The sequence below is a fragment of the Dreissena polymorpha genome, chromosome 4 (assembly GCF_020536995.1).
Source record: "Dreissena polymorpha isolate Duluth1 chromosome 4, UMN_Dpol_1.0, whole genome shotgun sequence".
In the NCBI taxonomy this organism is placed as follows: domain Eukaryota; kingdom Metazoa; phylum Mollusca; class Bivalvia; order Myida; family Dreissenidae; genus Dreissena; species Dreissena polymorpha.
The window spans coordinates 97,383,634-97,406,384 of NC_068358.1; the positions used below are offsets into that span (position 1 = coordinate 97,383,634).

Sequence of the window (22,751 nt, forward strand, 5' to 3'; positions counted from 1 at the left end):
AAACAATTGCTCAAAAACATTTTCAATGGCTAATCACTTGTGTGTCATTCGGTCTAACGCCATCTTAAAACAACATGGCGGATACTCATTCGGTACCCCTCGCAGATTATCTTAATCGGACTCGGGAGAAATACGGGTTGAAAGTAGTCCGCCCACGTGATACCATTCTAAGAATGTTACAACAAAAACAATAACAACGATGGCGTCAGAATGTGATCTTTGTGTAAATAGCCACAGAGATGTTTATTTAAGTCACGGAAGAAAGCGGGAGGACTTGAAAGCGGCGGCCTTAGAATTCTTCCCACTGTATACCAGCGTTATCCAGCGTATATGCGCCAACTGCTGGTCGAAAATATCAAAATTTCGTGCATTCAAACGGTATACACATGATTAAAAAAAAAATCTGTCCATTACTTGTACACTCTTTATACGTAATATTATGCTGATCATATAGTTATGAAAAATGACTGGCTATTCGAGCAGTCTTGCCAGCTCCTTTTGATAATTTCTGTGCCCCCCCCCCTAGCTGAAATGATTCACGTTCAGAATAAAGCTGAGAGTCTGTCAATGCAAAAATCATCAAAAGACTATGGCGGCAATTTATATTAACTACCTCCCCTCACCCAACCTCGCCAAGCACCATTGCTATAAATCAATATAAACCAATAACAGTTAAATGATTTTAATTTTAATATGGCGCCAGTCGGTTGATAATATGCAGGGGGTCCACCAATATAGTGATTTTAGATTAACTACTTTAAAATGTATAGATCTTGTATGTTTTATTGTAGCTAGATGTTGAACCACAATTTGTGTTTACATTTACTATTCGGCATGTCATTTGAGTGTCATTTTAGAACATGCTATGTTGATGCACTAAATACTGATAGCTTGTATATTTCTGACAGGAGTATTCTTTGGATTTTACATATATTAAGTACGCTTTATTTGACCCTTGTCAACTGATCATTATATACGTCATGAACCCCTGGGTTAGTACATGAACATCATCCAGTTTGCAAATAACAGAAATCCAACAATTACAAGGTTTTCCTTGGCTTGTGTGCAAAGAGCTCATTGAACGCTGTAAACTAACATGATACCCATGTTTTATTGATTTTAGAGGGCCAATCTTATGATACAACAGCATTGGTATAACATATATACTTGATTCCTTGCCTTGTCCATGTAGGTCTGTGGAAGGAAAGCTGGAAAATGTTAAAAAGAGAGCAGTTACTCCACTTAAGGGAACTCCAAAACGTAGACGGATGTCAATAGCTGAAAACCTTATCTGCAGCACAGAAAAGTTAAAGTCTGCCACGAAGACGACACCAAAGAGAATACCGGTTTTTGAAAAATTGGTGTCCAGTATAGAAAAGCTGAAATTAGGTATGTATGTTTAAGCGATTTAGGTGTCTTAATTTGGACCTTTAATTTACTGATAATCATAATGTTAGGTGTCAGGGATTTTCTCAGGCCTTTTAAGCAAAATTTTTACCCATCACCCTTATTCTACATTTTGTCATATTTTGGGCCTTATCTGAATCTTATCTGGTCCCCTGCCTCTTTTACTGCGGCAAAGAATGTCAGGTAAACTTCAAACATGGGGGCGGCCTGTGTATTATCAAATGTGAGAAAATTTTACAAATAAAAGATTATGTTCGGGTAATGGTTCAAATAAATCAAGAATACACCAATATATATGTAATCTGTATTTATTTTGAATGTTTCATCAAATTTGATAGAGAAATCACGATTTGTGTAATGACCATTAATTCGGATGTTCACGTTTACGTTGCGATTTCGGATATTTTCTAAATGCTGACTTGTGTTTGTTTAATGTCACACACTGGATACTGGTTAATTACTTGTGCAGCTTTATTCTCTCTTTTTTTAATATTGCCAATTTTAATCATGTTTATCGCAAAATTATTCATTGATATTAACATTTTATCCAAAATAAATCTTTAATTATGATGCTTTCTCTAGGAGGTTGTTGTACTGATAAATTGCAGTGATAGAAAATGTCAGTTGCATTAGAAAACAAATGCATTGTTTGTGCACATGAAGTGAGTGAAGTTACAGGGACGGATCCAGGATTTTTTCAATGTGAATCCTTCACACTTTTTTGGTACCCGATTAAATATTCAAATATTAGTTTAACTAATCCGACATAGTTTGTCGAGGAATTATGGGGGCATATGCCACTTCAGCCCCATCAGGATCTGCCCTGGATATAATGTTTATTCCCTGTGAGTATGTCCAAAATCTAGCCACAATGAGTTGGATGGAATCCAATGATACCCCTGCCTATGAGCAGATAATACTCCATGATAATGTTGTTATCCAAAATAATAAAGAACATGGAGGGGGACTAGAAACCCTGGGCAAGTTTTGGGGAATTTTTTTTTTTATCAAGTACTTTGAAATCATTAATTAATATTTGTTGTGGTATAATGAGCAGCATTAAGCTAGATTGAGCTTAAGCCTTTGAGACCAGCTTTTTTAAATGGTTTGGTTCAGGTAGCATGCCAATATCAAATAAGTAGGGTATATGTCGACTGTCAGGTTTACTTATTTTATTTTTATATTGAAATATATTTATAATAGACATCCTCCATTAAGTCCTTACAATTAAAACTATGTTTCCATGAAAGGATGCACTTTTTCATTAAAAAGACACCATTCTTTCTTTAGTTTTTTTTGCTATTCACTTAAAGTTTATTTTCAAACAAATTTTCATTAAATCTCTAAAATCTTCAATGTGCCTTAATTTTTTAATCTTAAATTAAAGAAGCTTTTATCATACTTCTCATTTGACATATATATCTTAAATTGTAACTATAATTTTGTAGACCTGGAAAAATGATGTGTGCGTGGAAAGTAATTGTGCTTTGAAAAATTCTTGGGAAAATCACTGTCATGTGTCACCTTTAAATTAACATAAATGATAATGTATTAAAATTATTTGAGAATAATAATCCTTGAAGCTTATGAATTAAAATTAAAATATCAATGTAAGTAACTATTACAGATGTTTTAACTCAAGGAAGCTGTGATGACACTGCGGGTGCTAAACCTAGGAAGCAATTGTTCCATGATCATGCATATTCACATTCAAGTATGTACATTCCGTTTGAATGTTAATAAAAGTTGTTGACAGTTACAAGTTCTTGTTGAAAATTTCAATTTTTGTTAGCTGAATAAGTTTGGAACACATCACATGCCAAGTACATATGTAAATCAATCAAATAAATGATTTTGAATAGTAAGATGGATAAAAATTCTATAAAATGAAAAACAACATAATTATTATGTAAGAACATTTACTAATTAATCACTTATGTTAATGTGTTTCAAATTTGTTCAAGTGTCATAGATGTAGATAGTGCTTGATAACTGAATGGAGTATTAAACAGCAAAAAAACTTGATATTCACATTGTCTGTACAAGTTTATTTTGAAAAAAATCAACATGATTTAATTTTGATTATAATACATGTAACTCTGCAAAATGATCATCTGTTCTGTAGCTTGTACATATCTCACATATATACAGATGCAGGCTCTTTAATAAAATATTAATTGGTATTATGGCCCCGGCATCAGAACAGTAAGTATAACAGAATGTACTTTTTACAATTGGAGTAATTAAATTATGCTGGAAAAAAAAACAGTTTCATTGGGAAAAAAAAGACTTCCATATTCGTTAAAAATACATGCATTTGATGGCCATGATACCATTGCTTATGAAGGGCTTGAATCATTGTTTACTGTTTACATTCCCAATGTTTTACCCCTAGTGCATCAACATTTTTTTACAGGTGCAACATTGACAAAAAAAAGGATTTTATTCCTTTTATCTAATAATTGATGGGGAAAAGTTGGCAAATGCTTGGGGATGTCATGACTGAAGTTGTGTTCGAAAACAAAGTGAACACAAGCAGTCACTCTTAAATGCAATAAATAACTATTCTTTAATTTTGTTTATTTTTTTTTAGGATTGGCGCTTTTTTGTTTCACTTGTACGGTTATTGGACTACACAATGGGTGCTTTACCAAGGATTCATTTACTTCACTGATTGGTTCTACTCTTGATATTTGACAATTCATCAAGTAAAGGTGATTATTAATATATAATAAACAATAAACTGAAAATGAATTAAACTGCACAATAAACTGTGTATGTTAATATGAGGATCAAACATCTGAACTGTTTTCAACAGTTTGTATTTCATGTTCCGTTTAAATATGTTTGTTGATTTTCCTCTTCCAAGTAGTTTTACTAGTTGTTAGTTATTTTGGAGTAACATGTTTAACAAAGTTTAACATCCATGTAGTTTTATCTTGAAAACTTTATTAATATATTATTGAAATCTTTTAAATACTGACTTAGGAAAAAAAAGATTTAGTGATAAATATTTATGAATTTCTCATTCTAGAGGAATGCATTTTGTAATGTTATTTATTGTAAGATAATGCTGGTATTTTTTTCCCTGTTTTAATTAGCTCATCTATTCAAAAATAAATAAAATATGAGCTATTGTCATCACATGAGCATTCAAACTTGGTACACTTACTTACTAACATGAGGGGACTTGGCAGGCAAAGTTAGATAACTCTGACTGGCAATTTGGCAAAATTATGTGCCCTTTTTATACTTAAAAAATTGAAAATTTGGTTAAGTTTTGTGTTTCAATAACAGAAGTTTTAAGTTGAGGGAAAGTAAGTATTTGTATTTCTTATACCTTTCAAGCCACAGAGAGGACTGAGCCAATCAGACTGACTACTTGTAAACAATCGGAACAGAGTAAAATAGTAGAGAAACAACTCATAGACGACACAACACAATTAGTGTCCATGTTGTCCTCCTCGAAAACCAGTGTCCTGTCCACCCAGCGGCTAGAAGCATTGTTTGAGGAGGATTTATTCACCGCTGCACTAGATGAAATGTCGGTGAATATTCCATTCCTTTACGAACTACTGAACAAGCTGGTGGGTGACACAGGATGCAAGAGGGCAACTATAGCGATGATCTACGCCATGATATTGAATAGCAGAAACAGACGAGTATCTGCCTTACAGAAGTGTATGACTGTACTTGCTGTAAAATGTCATGCAGATAATAAGGTTTGATGTATTTCTGTGTTACATGTAATACTTTGATCAGTAAGAAATTGACTTAGAAAATTATTATATTAATTTATAAAATTAAAAATAAAAGTTTTAATTCTGAGATGAAATCTTAAAAAAAAATTCTCGTGAACTTGTGGAAAAATGAAGTCAACAGATATTGACTACAGATTATGGAGTACTTGTAACACATCAGCCTGACCTCTCTGTTGTCTGTCTGTCTGTTAGGACATCCATCTATTTGTCCATCTGTTTATTAAAAATACTGGCTTTGCAACCATAATTTAACACTTTGTCATTGTAGAAGGTGACTTAATGGGTTTAAAGGATTGTAGTCTATGTATCTCTTAGCTCCAACAGGTGGGGTGGTTTTGACCTCGGGTGTTGGTTTTAATTTTGTAACACCTGAGGTTAGCCAAAGTCATATTTCCTGTTCAGTGCTGCATGCTCTTAAATATTGATCAGTTTGCCGTAAAAGCCAACAAAATAAAGGAACATTGTTTGAATATTAAAATTAAATTGCTTTACAGTAGGCAACACGTTCAGCACTGTTCAGTCCTATTGATATTATGTTTATTATGCCCCCCTTCGAAGAAGAGGGGGTATATTGCTTTGCACATGTCGGTCGGTCTGTCGGTCGGTCGGTCCGTCCACCAGGTGGTTTCCGGATGATAACTCAAGAACGCTTAGGCCTAGGATCATGAAACTTCATAGGTACATTGATCATGACTCGCAGATGACCCCTATTGATTTTCAGGTCACTCGGTCAAAGGTCAAGGTCACGGTGACCTGAAATAGTAAAATGGTTTCCGGATGATCAACTCAAGAACGCTTATGCCTAGGATCATGAAACTTGATAGGTAGTTTGATCATGACTGGCAGATGACCCCTATTGATTTTCAGGTCACTAGGTCAAAGGTCACAGTGACTCGAAATAGTAAAATGGTTTCTGGATGATAAATCAAAAATGCTTATGCCTAGGATCATGAAACTTGATAGGTACATTGATCATGACTGGCAGATGACCCCTATTGATTTTCAGGTCACTTAGTCAGAGGTCAAGGTCACAGTGACCTGAAATAGTAAAATGGTTTCCCGATGATAACTCAAGAACGCTTATGCCTAGGATCATGAAACTTGATAGGTACATTGATCATGACTGGCAGATGACCCCTATTGATTTTCAGGTCACTAGGTCAAAGGTCAAGGTCACAGTGACAAAAACATATTTACAAAATGGCTGTCACTACAACTGAGAGCCCATATGGGGGGCATGCATGTTTTACAAACAGCCCTTGTTTATTATTTCAGTTTATAATTTTCTAATTGGAGCTTGTCTTATTTTTACAGCTTCTTAGCAGGTTGAACCGCATACATATCACAATGTCATCAAAAACAAAGACTAACATGTTGGATCAGTTCAGTGAACAGTGTGAAAAGAGAATAGTAAGTGAAGTAAGAACAGGGGTTGATGGCAAGTTGAATGGAGATAACTTGGACATTTACGTCAAAACAAATGACATAAGGATGAAAAATAAGAATAGAGACTATCACTTTTTTGCTTCTGACTGGACGCCGTACAGAATCACTGATGAGGACTTTGTTACGAACGAATGGCTCAAGACATATGTGGAATCACAAAGGTGCGAAGAGAAAGCCATAACACCTGAGATGTTCAACCCAGACTTGATAACATTCCAATCTAGCGTAAAAACACTAGTGTCTAGAGAACTCTTGAAAATCTTTCCAGAATTTAAGTGGATGAAATTAGTAGTTCCAGACCATATTCCACATCATTTGGAGGAAATAATGTCTCGCCAAACAAAATCCTTCACGCTACCTATCCTACTGAAGAATGAGGCGAAGTATGAAGATTGTGTATGTATAATGGACTCCTACAACCAACAGATGTCTGACTGGTACAGGAAAGCAGGAAGAAGTAAGTGTTTAACATCTCATAAAGCAGTGTCCGACAAATTTCTTATTTTTCAGGTAGCCCACTGGGCTACCAATAAAAATATTTGGTAGCCCATACAATTTTCCTACAAAATGATAAGAGGCAGGTTTTCATCTTTATTTTATTTCTTCATTTACATATACATAATATGTAAACATACAGGGACCTATACAAACAATATATGTTTGTATAGGTCCCTGATACATACATATACATAAAACAGCAAGTAGTCTGATGTACACAGTCAATATCGTAAATTAATGTTACAGTACAGGCATCGTGTACTTGAATGTAAATGTACCAAAGAAAATCATATACTACATGTAGATATTACATGTATGTGTACATGTATGTGTACTTAAATTCGGACAGAACGTTAGGTCGGAAACGTAAATACAGAGTTTACGAAGAGTTTCGTATGGTGTTAATCAATGCAATTGCCCTTTTTAACAACAAATACCAAGTTTCAAGAAATCAAGAGTATTAAATCATTTATTTACTTGTGTCCGACTTTAAGTACTGTCCGAATTTGCGTATTGCATTCGTATGTTACGACACTTGTGTGCAGTCAGTATACAATACAATAATTGTTTCAATAATGAAGGAACTGATACAGCGTAACGGTAACGATACAGCGTGTTTACATTATATTTTATTAAGAGGAAATGTCAATGCCAAATAATTCGCGAGATACCCCGGTACTTTAATTGAAATTCACAACGAAACTTTTAATGGAAATTAAATGATCTCAATGTTGTACCCGCTACGAAATTTTTATTTACAAATAAATACACCCACGCCAATTTTCGCGCGCTTTTTATCTGGCAAAGAAATTCATTTATTAAATGTAGAATTTTGTAACCTTAAATAGCTGTACACAACGCGTGCAAACCGTGGCAGGTGATTTACACATGTTGCAATACAACGGTCCTGATTGGGAGCTTATTTCATCATATCTTTAAATAGAACCATATGCCGAAATTTATTTGACACTTTAGAAAATTTCAAACGTTTGTGTTTATGACTCTTATTGTCTATATTACCCACCCATAATTTGGTTTTTAAAATATATATCGGGCATATATGGGATTATTGATTAACAGTCGATTAATCCAATTATTAATTGACTATGCAAACCAATTAGCAGGTGTTAACCGCGTTCACACCGTTGTTATTAATATTCATTTTCGGTTTCGTTACCGTTTTGAAGAATCCGCTATTGTTTTGATTTATTTAATGTTCTGCGTCCTTTGATATTTAACGACATCAAAAACGCTGTCGCCATTACTCATTGTTGCGGTTAACAAGGAATTCAAAACTGCGAAATGATGTTGCATCATGTGCGACAACTATCCAACCGGCTCTCATTATATTATTAGCAGACGACAAATGTTGATTCTGATTGGATGATTAAAATACACTGTTACTGTTTACGACATTACCGCAAGTGATCGGTTACTGATTAGATAATTGATTGCACTTTGTTATTGGATTATAAGCAATACACAGTGTACAAACACATGGTCAGCGTGTTTATTCTACGTATGTCTGTCAATAAACCGGGCTACCACTCTTATAAATTTATAGTAGCCCGTCGGGCGTCAGCTGGAAAATTTCAGTAGCCCGATGAAAAATTTCGGTAGCCCCCGGGCTCCGGGCAATGGATTTGTCGGACACTGCATAAAGTCAGTTTTTGTAACATTGGGTCCTATTACATATATGGTAATATTTTAGCTTCTGTGTTATGGTGTATAAAATATATGTTATTCAGTTCCACTTATGAGTAATGTTTATGTGTATTACTACAATGACAGTTTCCTGGCACATTGTATCTTTTTTTTTAATTATTAGGTTGAAACTATTTGAAGATTTTTTTAATACTTTACATGAACTTGTTCTCCACTTGATTTCTTACTTGTGAAATACTATTTGATAGGTGATGACTTTGATCAGCTCCAGATACCTGTAGGAGGGGACCAATTAACACGGGTTAGACTCGATGGCGCTAAAACTCTGCGGATGGGAGCACACACACGTACAGAACGATTCGACAACCTGTTTCCAGTTGTTGTTGAAATGTTCCATATGCAAATGGATTTCTTAGAGGTACAATATTCATTGGTTAACCTTTTCAGTACTGGAACAGAATTTTAAGGGCCTTTGCAAACAGTTTTGATTATGCCAGATTTGATCCTGATAACATGGTGTGTAATTAAGATCGAAACTGTTTGCAAATATAATATTTATTTATTTTCAATAAAAAAATGCTTCTTTAAGAGATTTGCAGATTAACGCTCCGGAGAAGGTGGTGAAATTATACAAATGATATATATGTGAGAAATTATGTTATTGTTAAGTGACTAGTTAAAATGACTTGCTTGCTTATAAATACCAAACTGGATCTGTTGATTTTTTTATCCAAGATGCTTACTGTATAAACACTGTTATGCAATACTTATCCGGTATTTTCAGAAAGTGGTTAAAAAATTCATGAAAAACTCAACGGGCCGAGATGTTGGAACACTACAAAACTTGCAAATCCGTATCCAAAGATCCAGTGTAAATGGAAATGTGAAGAGTAGATTCAAAGCCCACGAAGAATTTGTTTTGCTAGTTGGAAGGGCATATATAGCCGAAGCTGCTATGGAATACTTCGGTATACAGGACCCAAATAGTTCACCAACTAAGCATGAACCGCCAGAGAATATTATGAACAGTCATATTTCAAGGCGTAGAGCAGTTTATGATGAACTTATGGACGGCTTCCTGTCAACAATATTTGGTCCATTAAGTTTTGAGGAGGTAGGTTTTTATTATCAGCTGTTCAGTTAGGATAGTGCTGACAGTTACTAATACAACAGATGACAGATTAAACTAATGATGTGTGGATAGAGATACCAATTTGTAAAATAGTGACTGTGCAACAACTGTAGCATAATTACAGGCAACTTTGATAGTGTGTAGGAATGACTTTAAGAGAATACAATACCATATATCTTAAGGTATTCGAAAACAGTTTTGATGCAGATCAGTTGCTTAGTTCTGTTGGTACATGATTGGACCAAATACAGGCATTTTCAATACTAAGGGATATTTTTCAACTGTGAATACTGGGAATGATTTTTAGTTTTGAATAATAAACACACAACACGAGTCATGTCAAGAATAAATTTACCTTAAAGTAATAACAATCAGTTTGAATAAAAATGTTCACTGAACAACCTCAGGAACTTGTAAATTATATAATACTGACTGTACGAAGAGATTGGATCAAGATCAGACTGCACTTGTTGACATCATGTTTGGATCCCAATTGGTCAATTTTGATAGGTATCTGCTTGATATGACTCAATTGTGTATTGACCGGTTTTAACCGGGTATTGACCGCCGGCCCGGTCAATACTCAATTGACCGGTAAATATGCCAACCCTGATATTTTTTTATTTATGTATGTCCTTTTTTACTTCAGTGTGAAAGCCCAGAAAGAATTGAGCTCGAAGTTGAAGGACAGAGAGTCAGCCTCCCTGTAGAAAATGGAAAAGTTTCACTTATATTTCAGCAGCAAACTGGACAAACAAGAATCGAAATACCAACAAAATTGTTAAAAGAAAAGGAGACCATACAAATTCCGGTTGGAAACTTGTTAATTAATGTAAAACTTGTGAAGCCAGATGACTTAAAGAATTATGTTATGAACTTTCTGCAGCACTACTTCATCATTTTGAACTTGAAAGATGCTGTGAAAGAAGGAGATGTCTTCAGGATTAACAACTGCCTCAAGATGATGATCCCCTTCTTCTATAATCACTCCCCACTATCCAAGTACATGGTCGAGTGTTTAGATTATATATTAAAAACCGAAGTTATGTTGCCACCAAAACTTGCAATTCAGGTCCGAGCAGCAGCATGTGTAAATCCAAAAGGAGCAAAAGCAAAAAACAAGGCTGCAGATATGCAAAAGGAAAATCAAGTGAAGGAGATGAAAGAACTAATTAAAGGTCTTGGTTCTAACAAAAACGAACACTCAATTGAAACCATTTCAAAAGCTTATCCAGTTGTGAATGATATTGTCTCACACATTGATTTACAAATCAGTTACAAGGAAGTGAAGTCTTCACACAAGAGTAGAAGTGAAAATGAGGATTTGAGCTGCTTGTTGAAACAATTGAGAAATTTGAAGCCATTTTGTCGAGTAAGTGGACGGACTTTGGATGGCTATTGTGGCATTAAAACAAGTGCATTTGAAGAACTGTTGCCACAGAAAGTTTTGCTCAAAGAAAAAGTAATGCAAACCATAAATTGTTTGAAGCGTGGTATACCTATGCCTGCGGATGAAAATGAAGAAAATGTAGAGGACATTGTTGACCCACAGTGACATAAAATAAGGGAGTATAACACTATAATTATACTCATGAACTGGAATGATCTTTACTACACAATTGTTAACAGGGGAAATGGAATATTGTTTTTCTATAACAAACAACACACATAACGCTGCTCTTAACCTGTATACATTGTATTTATTAATTAAGTTGAGTGTAAAGGTCTTCGAACATTCTCCACACCGTTGATGGATAAAGACAAAACAAGTCTTAAAAATGTGTGTCCATTTCATTCTGACAAAGACAAAACAAGTCTATAAAATGTGTGCTCATTTACATCTGATAAAGACAAAACAAGTCTTAAAAATGTGTGTTCATTTACACCTGATAAAGACAAAACAAGTCTTAAAAATGTGTGTTCATTTAAAGTGCTGTGCCTCCGAACACAAGTGACACTCGGATTTTTAAACTTTAAATGGGAGAAGCTGATATACTAGTAAGCCGAACCTAGCTACAATGAGTCGGGTGGCGCCCGATGATACCCCTGCCACTGAGCAGCTAATATGAGTTATAACTCGGGGGACTAGGTGCCTGAGCTACTTTCAGCGATACAGGGATATTGAAGCATAATTTCCTATATGCCAAAACAATGTTAGTAATTTTAATAATGATGCCAGTATAATTTTCACGAGAACATCTCAGGAACAATCTGAAGATCAGTGTTGGAACAAGAAACAAGAAAACTGTAAAATTAAATTTTGTATGTAAATAATTGCTGTACTTTGTTGCTAATGTCATTTTATTCTGATGTTTATGAACACTGCCTGTTTGTTTATATTGATCTTTTTATTATTCATGATCACAATGTTGTGTTCAAACTGGTTGTGTACTAGTAAAAATAAAATAACAAGGGCTGTTTGTAAAACATGCATGCCCCCCATATGGGCTCTCCGTTTTAGTGACAGCCATTGTGTGAATATGTTTTTTGTCACTGTGACCTTGACCTTTGACCTAGTGACCTGAAAATCAATAGGGGTCATCTGCCAGTCATGATCAATGCACCTATGAAGTTTCATGATCCTAGCCATAAGCGTTCTTGAGTTATCATCCGGAAACCATTTTAATATTTCCGGTCACCGTGACCTTGACCTTTGACCTAGTGACCTGAAAATCAATAGGGGTCATCTGCAAGTCATGATCAATCTACCTATAAAGTTTCATGATCCAATGCATAAGCGTTCTTGAGTTATCATCCTGAAACCATTTTACTATTTCGGGTCACCGTGACCTTTGACCTAGTGACCTGAAAATCAATAGGGGTCATCTGCCAGTCATGTGCAATCTACCTACGAAGTTTCATGATCCTAGGCATAAGCGTTCTTGAGTTATCATCCGGAAACCATTTTACTATTTCGGGTATGCATTTTTCAGATGTCAGTTGTCTGTGTTGTCAAACAATATTCAATATTGTTGTATAAGGTTGAATGATTAATAGACAAGGCAGTCTGTAATTCAAGTAAATTGATATCTTTGCAATTCATGTGAATTTATATTTGTCCTTGTTATTATAATATTATACATCATTGATTATAAAATGGATTTGTATTCAGTTGTCAAGGTGCGTATATATATATATATATATATATATATATATATATATATATATATATATATATATATATATATATATATACATGAACAATTATAGTTGAAATTAGATACTTGATTTCACAAAACAGTCAAGTACTTATAGGGATGTAAAGTTCGAATGTGTATATGTATGGATTCAAGGAATCGAGTACTCTTAACAAGAAAATTAGAGAAGATAATAAACAAGATATGTATATATAGCAACAGGTATATGTATGCATGTCATAAGTTAAGATAAGTATGACTATCAGTTTCATGATTAAAACCATAGATGAGACGAGTTATTAATAGAATTGTAATTATGCATCCATTTATAATTCCATTGTTACTGGAATTTAAGTATAAATTTGTTGAATTGTTGTTGGTAATAATTATGCATGTATTGCAAATCGGTAACACTTGGCATTGTTATTGACATATTTTAGGCTAAATGGTAATGAGAATTCAAAATGTAATAGTCTTAAATATGTAAGTCTAGCTCTCGAAGTATACATTATTAATTAATACTATTTAGAACTGTCTATTTAGTCAGTTGATGGAAATAGGCTTTATCAGATGTAAATGAACACACATGTTATAGACTTGTATCGCTGAAAGTAGCTCAGGCACCTAGTCCCCCGAGTTATAACTCATATTAGCTGCTCTGTGGCAGGGGTATCATCGGGCGCCACCCGACTCATTGTAGCTAGGTTCGGCTTACTAGTATATCAGCTTCTCCCATTTAAAGTTTAAAAATCCGAGTGTCACTTGTGTTCGGAGGCACAGCACTTTAAATGAACACACATTTTTAAGACTTGTTTTGTCTTTATCAGGTGTAAATGAACACACATTTTTAAGACTTGTTTTGTCTTTATCAGATGTAAATGAACACACATTTTATAGACTTGTTTTGTCTTTGTCAGATGTAAATGGACACACATTTTTAAGACTTGTTTTGTCTTTATCAGATGTAAATGGACACACATTTTTAAGACTTGTTTTGTCTTTATCAGATGTAAATGAACACACATTTTAAAGACTTGTTTTGTCTTTATTAGATGTAAATGAACACACATTTTTAAGACTTGTTTTGTCTTTATCAGATGTTTCTTTCACTCTTCACACTTCACTCCAATGAGTCCTAGACTATAATCTCACTTGTTCAAGTGTGCATTTTTACAATTTGAGCAACATCCATTAGGGTTTCCTGAGTATTGTGTTTCACTGAAACCAAAGTGTTTGACCAGCAGCAATCTTAGACAATTAACGTCATCTTGGCAGTACTGTATTATTGAATCTGATATACCCTTCCTAGCCTTTGATATGTCATTATTATTGTAATACAAGATAGCTTCAGAAGATTGACCTCTTCTTCCGGCTCGACCTATTTCCTGCATGTAGGCCTCCAAACTGGTAGGTGGTCTACAGTGAATTACCCTTGATATACTTGGGGCATCTAGTCCCATTCCTAAAGCAACTGTCGCAAGCACAAGGCGAATTGTTGGTTTCTTCTTGCACAAGTCACTCACAATAAAGGATTTCATTGCTTTTGTATAATCCTTATGATACTGAGCAAATATTCTATTCTCAGGAATTTCCTCACCAGTATATTGTCTTTTACCTAAATAAGAATTAAGGTACTGGTAAAAATAACCTAAAGCCTCCAAATTTTCTACATACATGATAGTTACTGGGAAGTCACTCAATTTATCAGTTAACTCCACTGCCACTGGCTCAATCAATGAGTCCAACTTATCAATTTTTTTTATATTTGGTAATCTTGATCTTTTACTTAAATAAATATTGGGTCTGTCCGGATTAATAGACACACAGGTGTATTTCCTATATTGCAAAGTGTCTGTCAATTCATTCTTTCTTTGTTCAGTACATGTGGCTGTCAATGCCAAGTGGCAAGCATTAGGGAATATCACCGTAAGTTCACCTAATTTTCGGAATGCTGGTCGAAATTCACTTCCCCTGAAAACAGATAACACATTTACAAGTTTTACAAGAAGCTTAGTTTGTCTAGTCCGTAAAATACAATATTTCAATGCTGAGCAGGATCCAAACTGTTGCCATTATGATACATTTAGCGTTCTTTAAAAAAAATGAAGAAAACAATTTTGGAAATGCCAAGGGATGTTGGATGAATAAGTGCACAGGATTAATACCTTATAATAACCTTATTCAAACTGTCAGGGCTTTAGATAAGGTATGTACATCACTACATGCGTAAATTACACATACAAATTACATGTTTACAGCATGTAAATTAAATATGCAAACTTTTTTCATGATGCTGTATTGCACACTTTATCTAGGAGCCAATTTGACACAGGTCTGCTTTTAAAGATTTTTGACTGGCAATGCTGACTTTAAATATCAGTATACAGATCTCTTGAAAACAGCGAATTTAAAATAACATTGTTCAACCTTAATATTTACCATTCTGAAATCATATGAACCTCATCAATAGCAACTGCACACACTCTCTGTTGGTACACAGGTGAATGAAAGATCTTCTGAATCTTCTTTGTGTGTAGTGCTTCTGGGTGGCTATAGATTATATTGTAGCGTCCACTCTTCAGCTCTGTCAGATCAAACATCTTTCCGAGGACAGATGTAGTGGGAGATTCTGAAAGATTGATGAAAAAATAAATCAATATAATTATATACTAATCAAGCAAAACAGTAAATGTAAAAGGCCTTTTAATATAAAAGTATATATTAAGTTATATTAAATAAGTAGCCCCAGTACCTAACGTTTATTGACACCTTAGAAAAGTCTAGTTTATCTTATTAAATTAAGAAAAGTCTTCTGAAATACAAAGGCTTGCCAGTTGCCATTTTGCCAATATCTGCATTAATATATCTGTGTGCATTCCACAAATTATGTCAGGAACTGTGAAATACATGGAGGATCATATTGTAATGTTTGTAGTTTAACCATTATGCATTTGTAAATAACTATGTTGGAGAAAATCAAGACATTAAGCTTAAATACATTAATAAAATCACAAAATTTGGCCCAAATTGGCAGTGGAAGCACAAATTGCATCTAAGAATTATATTATTATAACAACAACAGACCCGGTTTGATTTGGTCTGTTCGTGGTTGTAATGGTAAATGCTACACCACTCACGCCACTAGTACACAAACCTTCAGTTTCTTTGTCTGAACTGTGTTCCTCAATGTCATCCTCATTATCACCAAAGGTCACTATCTCTTTGGCATCATAAGACAGATAACAGCCTTTCAGGTTTTTGGATCTTAAGCTTTGTATCTGAGTAGGGGAGAAATTAATAAAATATTATAAATTTGTATTTCCCTGCATAAGGAACAACTGTATAATACCACATTCCATACTTTACATCTCTTGTAATCAATCTTAAAAAGATAGTAGGAAAGTGTGGGTTTTTTTCAAACTAAATACATAAATACTTATTAGTGGTCAATACAATACCCAGTACCGTAAGACATTTTATAATTTAACAAGGCTTGTCACCATAGGATGACATATGCCCCCTTTTTCCCTATTTTTTTCGAAAACTAAACGCAAAGTGTGAAAGAATTTCAGACAGACAGACGGACGGACGGTGCAATCACTATATGCCCACGTTTGGGGGCATAAAAATAAGCTATGAATAGCATTTTTCCTGTAATAACTTAACATACATGTATATGTTTACCAGAACACCAATCTCCTTTCAGTTTCATAATTTCTAATAAATACAATTATATTTTCTCAAGACCAGAGCTAAATCATGAATGTTAGTGAAAATCAACCACAATGAAGATGCATCTATGCACTGTACCTGGTCTTCCATGATGGAATTAAGTGGTGCAACCACTATTGCTATCATAGGTTCAGCTGCACCTGTTTTCTTCTGAATTAAATACGGCAGAAGTTGATATATAATACTCTTGCCGAAGCCGGTTGGTAATATCGCCACGGTATCAATCCCATTCCATAATTCCTGTAGAGCTTGTACTTGCTCTGGCTTCAGAGCATAGAAAATCCCCATTTTCATCTTTGCAAAATGTAAACAACGCGCAAAGTCGGCCATGTTTGTTTTCACTATGTAATTTTGATTCGCGTAGGCCCGCGTAGGTAGACCGCAATACCGCTTCCGAAATGTGTATTCATACTATCTCCTTCGAGGTACTTATCCGATGTTTGACGGAAAGGGCCGAGAATGTGCGATTGGGCGGATACTATCGGTTGTAAATAAAGATAGTCTCTCTTGAAAGGAGTATATCATTAACGGTATGTTTTAATTATCATTTATGTTATAATAATTATGATAGAAAACTATAACCAACCTATATTTATAAACGACTGAAACTCTACATTGTATTGCTCGTGCTTTAATGTTTTGTTATCTTTCATCGAACGTCAGTTCTCATACTAGTCATAATAAAACTGTCATAGACAGGGATCATATTTCTTTCGGTTTTGTCGGTCCTAGACCGATTGGGGTCATGAAAGACCGATTGTAAATCCTAAACGGTCGGTCCGATTCTGTTGGCTAAAATTCCATGTCATTAAATCGATTACACAGTGCAGATGTTAACACACCTTAATTACATTCTTATTTCGATATGGTGTCTCTAAACCGGTCAGGACCAGTTTATTGCACGTCAGCCGACGAGTATGACCCCGAACTCAAGCAGCGAAGATTCGCTCGGTTGTGAATAAGTCATGCGTGAATAACCCTGTGTCAATATCAATCGATAATTTCACTGGCTTATATCTAGCACACTTATCGGTCCTAAATGTGTACTCGTCCACGATGAAATCTTTGACAGTTACTTCGATACATTTTCCACAAGCGTAATAATCCGGCAATAAATGAATGAAATTCGCGGCGGATCAACAGAACAGCCGAAAGTTATTTTTTGGGCGGAACTTCACATAAAATAGTACACAAGACAAATAGTATACATTGTATAAATCTTTAGTAAAAATCGTGTTAGAATCGAAATAATTCTTTAAATAGGGTTTGTTGTTGAATAACCCACGACTGGAAGTTTAGATGCATGGATTCAAATGACTCGTTCTTCGCACTCGTGAGAATATTGACAACGATGAAAAAAGTCAGATAAAACAGCACACGAAACAACAATGAAATTGCAAATGATCAAAATGAGAAAACTTGTATGTTCCGTTTAAAAATGCATAAGGGAATTTAACTTGTACATTTATTATACCACCTTCATGAATGGCAAAATCAATTGTATATATTTTAACGTAATTTGTAATGATTTCGGATATAATTTTTCTGACACTTTTTCCCCATTTAAATCAAGACCGATTGAGGTTGCGGTAAAATATGATCCCTGGTCATAGACATACTCATCGGCATTCCAATATTTACCCAATCTTAGAGAGACATTTGTTTACATCGGTTACCTGTCTCTTTATCAATCATTAATGTGGAAGAATGCATTACATAAATCATGCAATTATAAGCATATGCAAGTTTAAGATTGTAGTTTTGTACTCATTTCACAGGGTAATATGATCCAAATTGTAAGTTTAAATAAGGTAACTCGAAGTAAACGTGTATAGAATTGGTAGTGTCATTCTAATATTTGAATAATGACATGGGGCAATTGCACTTTACCAGTAGGTAAAAAAGAACAGAAAAGCATACCCTAACCTGCAACACCTAACAACTAATGCAACACCTAATAATCCTTTTTTTCTTATATATTTCCTTAGTATCTGGGAGCTACCGCTAACATTGCTATATTGGAACCATCTGCAGTGGAACTGGATTGTTCAATATTGCGTAGACAATATTGAAAATAAAGTTAGACATAATATGTATAGAATGTTGTAGTGAAGTAAGGTCATTTCCAACAGCCTTGGGCTCCTATGTAAGCTATGTGGTTACAGTGTCTGACTACCACTCTGGATGTTGCGGGTTCAACTCCCTGTTGGAGCTCAGGATTTTTCACTTTAATGGTAACGAGGGGAAAGATTCAGAAAGTGGGTGTGTGCTGTTTTATGGTTTCTGGGTGGTCCATGCGGATGCAAGACATGCTGTAGGAGGCGTGTTTGGGCCTTGAAACATTAACAGAAGGGGAGTGTAGTGAAATAAGATCACTTTCAACAGCCATGCTGTTGGGCTAGCTTGTTAGCTTAGGGCTTAGCAGGGGTTTGATTTTTCAGTGGATCTATCGATTTCCGCGGATCAGGTTGTCCGGGGGTCATTTCCGCAAGTAGCATAAATTTGTAAAAACAAAAATGGGTGAGTGTACAACCCATTCCACGAGCGTATTTCATAAGCGGCCCGAAAAATCTGCCGCCGGGGTTGTCTGGGGGTCATTTCCGCAAGTCGCATAAATTTGTAAAAAAATGGTGATGTTACAGCCAATTCCGCGAGCTTATTTCATAAGCAACCCGAAAAATCTGCTCTCACGCAGCATATGATACTGGTAGATTCTGTCCAAGCATTTTTTAAAACGAGTAATGTCATTTGCTGTCTTCTCCCATTCAAATCGGTCTTTTAAAATGTGTTTCAATTTTTCTTGGCTGATTTGTTTCCAAATGGCAAAAATGAAGAATAATTACAAGAACGAAAGAATGTCACAAAATCTCGGAGATAATTGGAAAACAAATTTAAAAGGGAAAGGGAAGAAACAATAGTTGATATAAATCAGAAAGGGATACCACTTTCTGAATGGTAAGAGTGTCTCAGACTACCACTCAGGGTGGGTTCAATCCCCTGTTGGAGCTCAGGATTTTTAACTTTAATGTGTTTGTGCAAGTGTCTGGATTTGTTTCCTTTTACTGGTGAACAAATCTTTTCCAATCAAACAAAACTTCTAAAAATTCTGAAAAAGCGTCCAAAAACAGTTCCATAATAAAGAAAAGTTGTGCCTGTTTTGATCCAAATTGAACAATCGGCATGTGAAAAAATAAAATAAATTAGTTGTGTGTAATCTCCCGCTTGATTAATTATGGAGTTTCATAATACAGTGCATTCTATCAATGGAGCCAATGCAGTTTCCAGTGTATTTTTCAATCAATCCCTTTTTTAAACTGATCATTAAATTTAATAACAAAATAAAATAAAATAGGGTAATCAGTCACATGGATACCGTCATTGACACAGATTAGCTCATAAATCTATGCAAAACAAAGACGAACCCACTTTTCCAAGACAAATTATAAGCTTTAATTCTGTTGTGCAGAGAGAGAGTTGTACCTTCCTGAACAACACAAATGAAAGATTATTGAAATATTCAAACAACAAAAAAATATAGACTTTGATTTGTTAAAGTTGAGAAACATCAAGTTATTGACTGTGTTTGTTCTTGATAAGATTGTGCTCTTTATACCTACATGATTACAAAATGATCATATTTGCATGCCTTTTAACAATTATTTTAATTGACATGAGCTATTAATGCATGTGCATTTTCACCCCTGAATGACTATGGTTATTGCATTTTAAAATAATAAAATTGCCCATGTGTTTTGACGATATTTCTTATCTTTGCTTATCCATGTTATAAAAATATCAGAAATGATTAAGCATTAAGATGTAGGTTTGGACTTCAACTGTGCTTGTTTGACTTTTCAGTGTAGTTAATTCAGAATTAAATAGAATAATTCCTTTTATTAAAGTAATATAAATCTGTTCTGCTAATATTTTCTTTTAAATTCTTTGTATTATTTTTTTTACTATTTTCATAATAGATGAAGTATCCTACATTTGTATAAATTAGAGTAGTTAGAAGCAATGGAAAATAGCTCAAATCAGCCAATGGTAACTGGGGTACTATTTAGGAATATTGTTTCACTCAGGTTGTTAAAAATATTTTAGCTTAGTAAGTTAGATATATTATTTTTTATACAATCCAAACTTGATTTTATTATGATAAAATGTATGTCTTCAATAAAGAAAAGTGACCTAACTTACTGATATCAGAACAGATTCACTTGTTGTGCAATAGTAAATGTATAAGATGGTTATTTTGCTATAATAGAAAACATTTTTAGGTGCACAGCCTCTTTGATTTAGACTTTAGTTTATCTCATTTATTTGCTTTTATAGTCTCTGAAATATTCTGGCAGTTCTCAGACAAAAAGCTAAAAGAGGCCTAAGAAAATAGTGCAGAAAGCTAGGCCTGATTGCTGGTGAACAATGCTTGCCAAGTAATGACTTGTAGATGTCTCGCCAGTAAATTGAAGGTTTGGTTTGTAATAGTTACAATATTTCAAGACCTGGTGGTCAGTTATGAAGTTACGGAATTTTAGAGTGCAGTTAAGTGCAGTAATACATGCATATTTTATCAGATTTAACTCTTTCAGTGCTGGAACCGAACTTTGAAGGCCTTTGCAAACAGTTTAGATCCAGATGAGATGCCACAGAACGTGGCGTCTCATCAGGATCCAAACTGTTTGCTATTCTGATAGTATTCTTTGAAAAAAAATGGAAGAAAATGCTAATTTTAGAAATTCAGCAGACAACATTTTAGCAGACGACAAATTTCCCAGCATGCAAAGGGTTAATTGTAATGTTTCTGGTATAATGAATTCAAAATAAACTTAAATAAAGTAAGAGCATGTTGCAGAATAAATCACCATTATTGATACACTGTAAGAAAGATTGCCCATACATAATTTACATATTGAATGCAAACTCGAAGTCCAGAGTGCAGTTTGTTAATAGGTTCATTACCATGCACCTTTGCCACATTAAATGAACAGTCTGTATGAAGGAAACATTTTATTCCCCAAACAGGTTTTTATTGAACTTAATTCAACAATTTTAATAGTTGTGAAAAAATGGTTGGAGGCTCATTCTTTAAATGTACTTTGTCATGCTTTTAAAAAGGCTAATCATTCATTATTTTTGTCTTGTATTCCCCGTGAGCAGCATTGTAAACACGTCTTATTGGATTTTTTGAAGGCTTGTATTGCCAAATTTTGAATAAGGTTTTATCATTGAGCGTCTAGAGTGGCGAGTTATTAATGTTGTTCAATATAATGGTTTTAAATACTGTAAATTCATACATTTAATTGGATTTGTCTATTTGCCAGCATAAATGCTATTGATTCTTAAAACTTTAAAGGGCTTTTTTTATCTGCTTCTCAAATGTCCATGATAGCAGTTGAATGTAATTGGCATTTGATGTACTGCGTCATTCAGTTGAATATTTGATTTTTTTAAAGAGGATTATGCATGAAATAGACTAGTCTATGAAGATTTAAATTCAAATAATTGATAAATGGATGTTAAATGATTGTAAGCTCTAGGAAGTTTATCAACTGCAATAAATGTATTAATTTACCATCATGTGTTAAATTTTTAAAATCAACTGGATTACATTGTTTTGTGAAGATGAAATAAGACATAAAATTATAATCTTGCAATAAACTGTGTTATTAAAATAATATTTGATGTGCAAGCTCACTTGTTGTGTTAATATAAAATTAGAGAAATTGTAAGCACAATAGACAACTTCATATTATGTATTAAAAATAATATAATGCTTCTATATAAAGGAATAATTTTAACATTTAGTGTGATTTTACCACTTAACTCTAAACTATATGCTTGTTTGGATTTAATAAAAAAATAAGCTTAAAAACGAAATAGTGTGACTGATTTACTGACAATTTGTGCCATTGATTTCGGGAACTCACAAGACCACACACAAATGTGAGTCCCACAGCGGCAAGTCTGCATCCT

The 22,751-nt window shown here is 34.3% G+C and overlaps 3 protein-coding genes across 20 annotated transcripts in view; 2 read left to right on the plus strand and 1 right to left on the minus strand.

The window, feature by feature from the left end:
- The first annotated feature begins 92 nt into the window (after positions 1-92).
- On the plus strand, positions 93-11,464 carry LOC127878643 (uncharacterized). The gene is made up of 9 exons (XM_052425171.1): positions 93-378; positions 1,193-1,389; positions 3,050-3,121; positions 4,756-5,129; positions 6,483-7,071; positions 9,026-9,195; positions 9,562-9,891; positions 10,559-10,918; positions 11,399-11,464. The coding sequence occupies exons 1-9, from the start codon at positions 200-202 to the stop codon at positions 11,462-11,464; spliced, it is 2,337 nt and encodes a 778-aa protein (XP_052281131.1). The 5' UTR covers positions 93-199.
- Positions 11,465-13,345: 1,881 nt separating this feature from the next.
- LOC127877727 (uncharacterized) lies at positions 13,346-17,013 on the minus strand. The gene is made up of 4 exons (XM_052423906.1): positions 16,857-17,013; positions 16,201-16,324; positions 15,486-15,675; positions 13,346-15,017 (listed from the first exon to the last, which is right to left on the minus strand). The coding sequence occupies exons 1-4, from the start codon at positions 16,902-16,904 to the stop codon at positions 14,195-14,197; spliced, it is 1,185 nt and encodes a 394-aa protein (XP_052279866.1). The 5' UTR covers positions 16,905-17,013; the 3' UTR covers positions 13,346-14,194.
- Positions 17,014-17,242: 229 nt separating this feature from the next.
- Positions 17,243-22,751, plus strand: part of LOC127877721 (tubulin polyglutamylase ttll6-like) — an 83,931-nt gene continuing 78,422 nt past the window's right edge. For 16 of the 18 annotated variants that reach the window (XM_052423871.1, XM_052423858.1, XM_052423862.1 and 13 more), the window contains exon 1: positions 17,243-17,308. The gene's annotated coding sequence lies outside the window, so the exon portion shown is untranslated. Of the gene's footprint in view, positions 17,309-21,110; positions 21,248-22,573; positions 22,722-22,751 lie in introns of those variants that run through there. The other 2 variants (XM_052423859.1, XM_052423860.1) reach the window with 2 other exon arrangements.

What these genes read in the sequence shown, in the direction of transcription:
- LOC127878643 (XM_052425171.1), top strand. Translation starts at nt 200, where the DNA reads ATGGCGTCAGAATGTGATCTTTGTGTAAATAGCCACAGAGATGTTTAT. An exon ending in TCATGCATATTCACATTCAA is followed by an intron (nt 3,122 to 4,755) that starts GTATGTACATTC and finishes ATACCTTTCAAG; the next exon opens with CCACAGAGAGGACTGAGCCA. An exon ending in CCCCACTATCCAAGTACATG is followed by an intron (nt 10,919 to 11,398) that starts GTCGAGTGTTTA and finishes AATTGTTTGAAG; the next exon opens with CGTGGTATACCTATGCCTGC.
- LOC127877727 (XM_052423906.1), bottom strand. Translation starts at nt 16,904, where the DNA reads ATGATAGCAATAGTGGTTGCACCACTTAATTCCATCATGGAAGACCAG. An exon ending in TTCAGACAAAGAAACTGAAG is followed by an intron (nt 15,676 to 16,200) that starts GTTTGTGTACTA and finishes TCAATCTTTCAG; the next exon opens with AATCTCCCACTACATCTGTC. An exon ending in GTTCATATGATTTCAGAATG is followed by an intron (nt 15,018 to 15,485) that starts GTAAATATTAAG and finishes ATCTGTTTTCAG; the next exon opens with GGGAAGTGAATTTCGACCAG.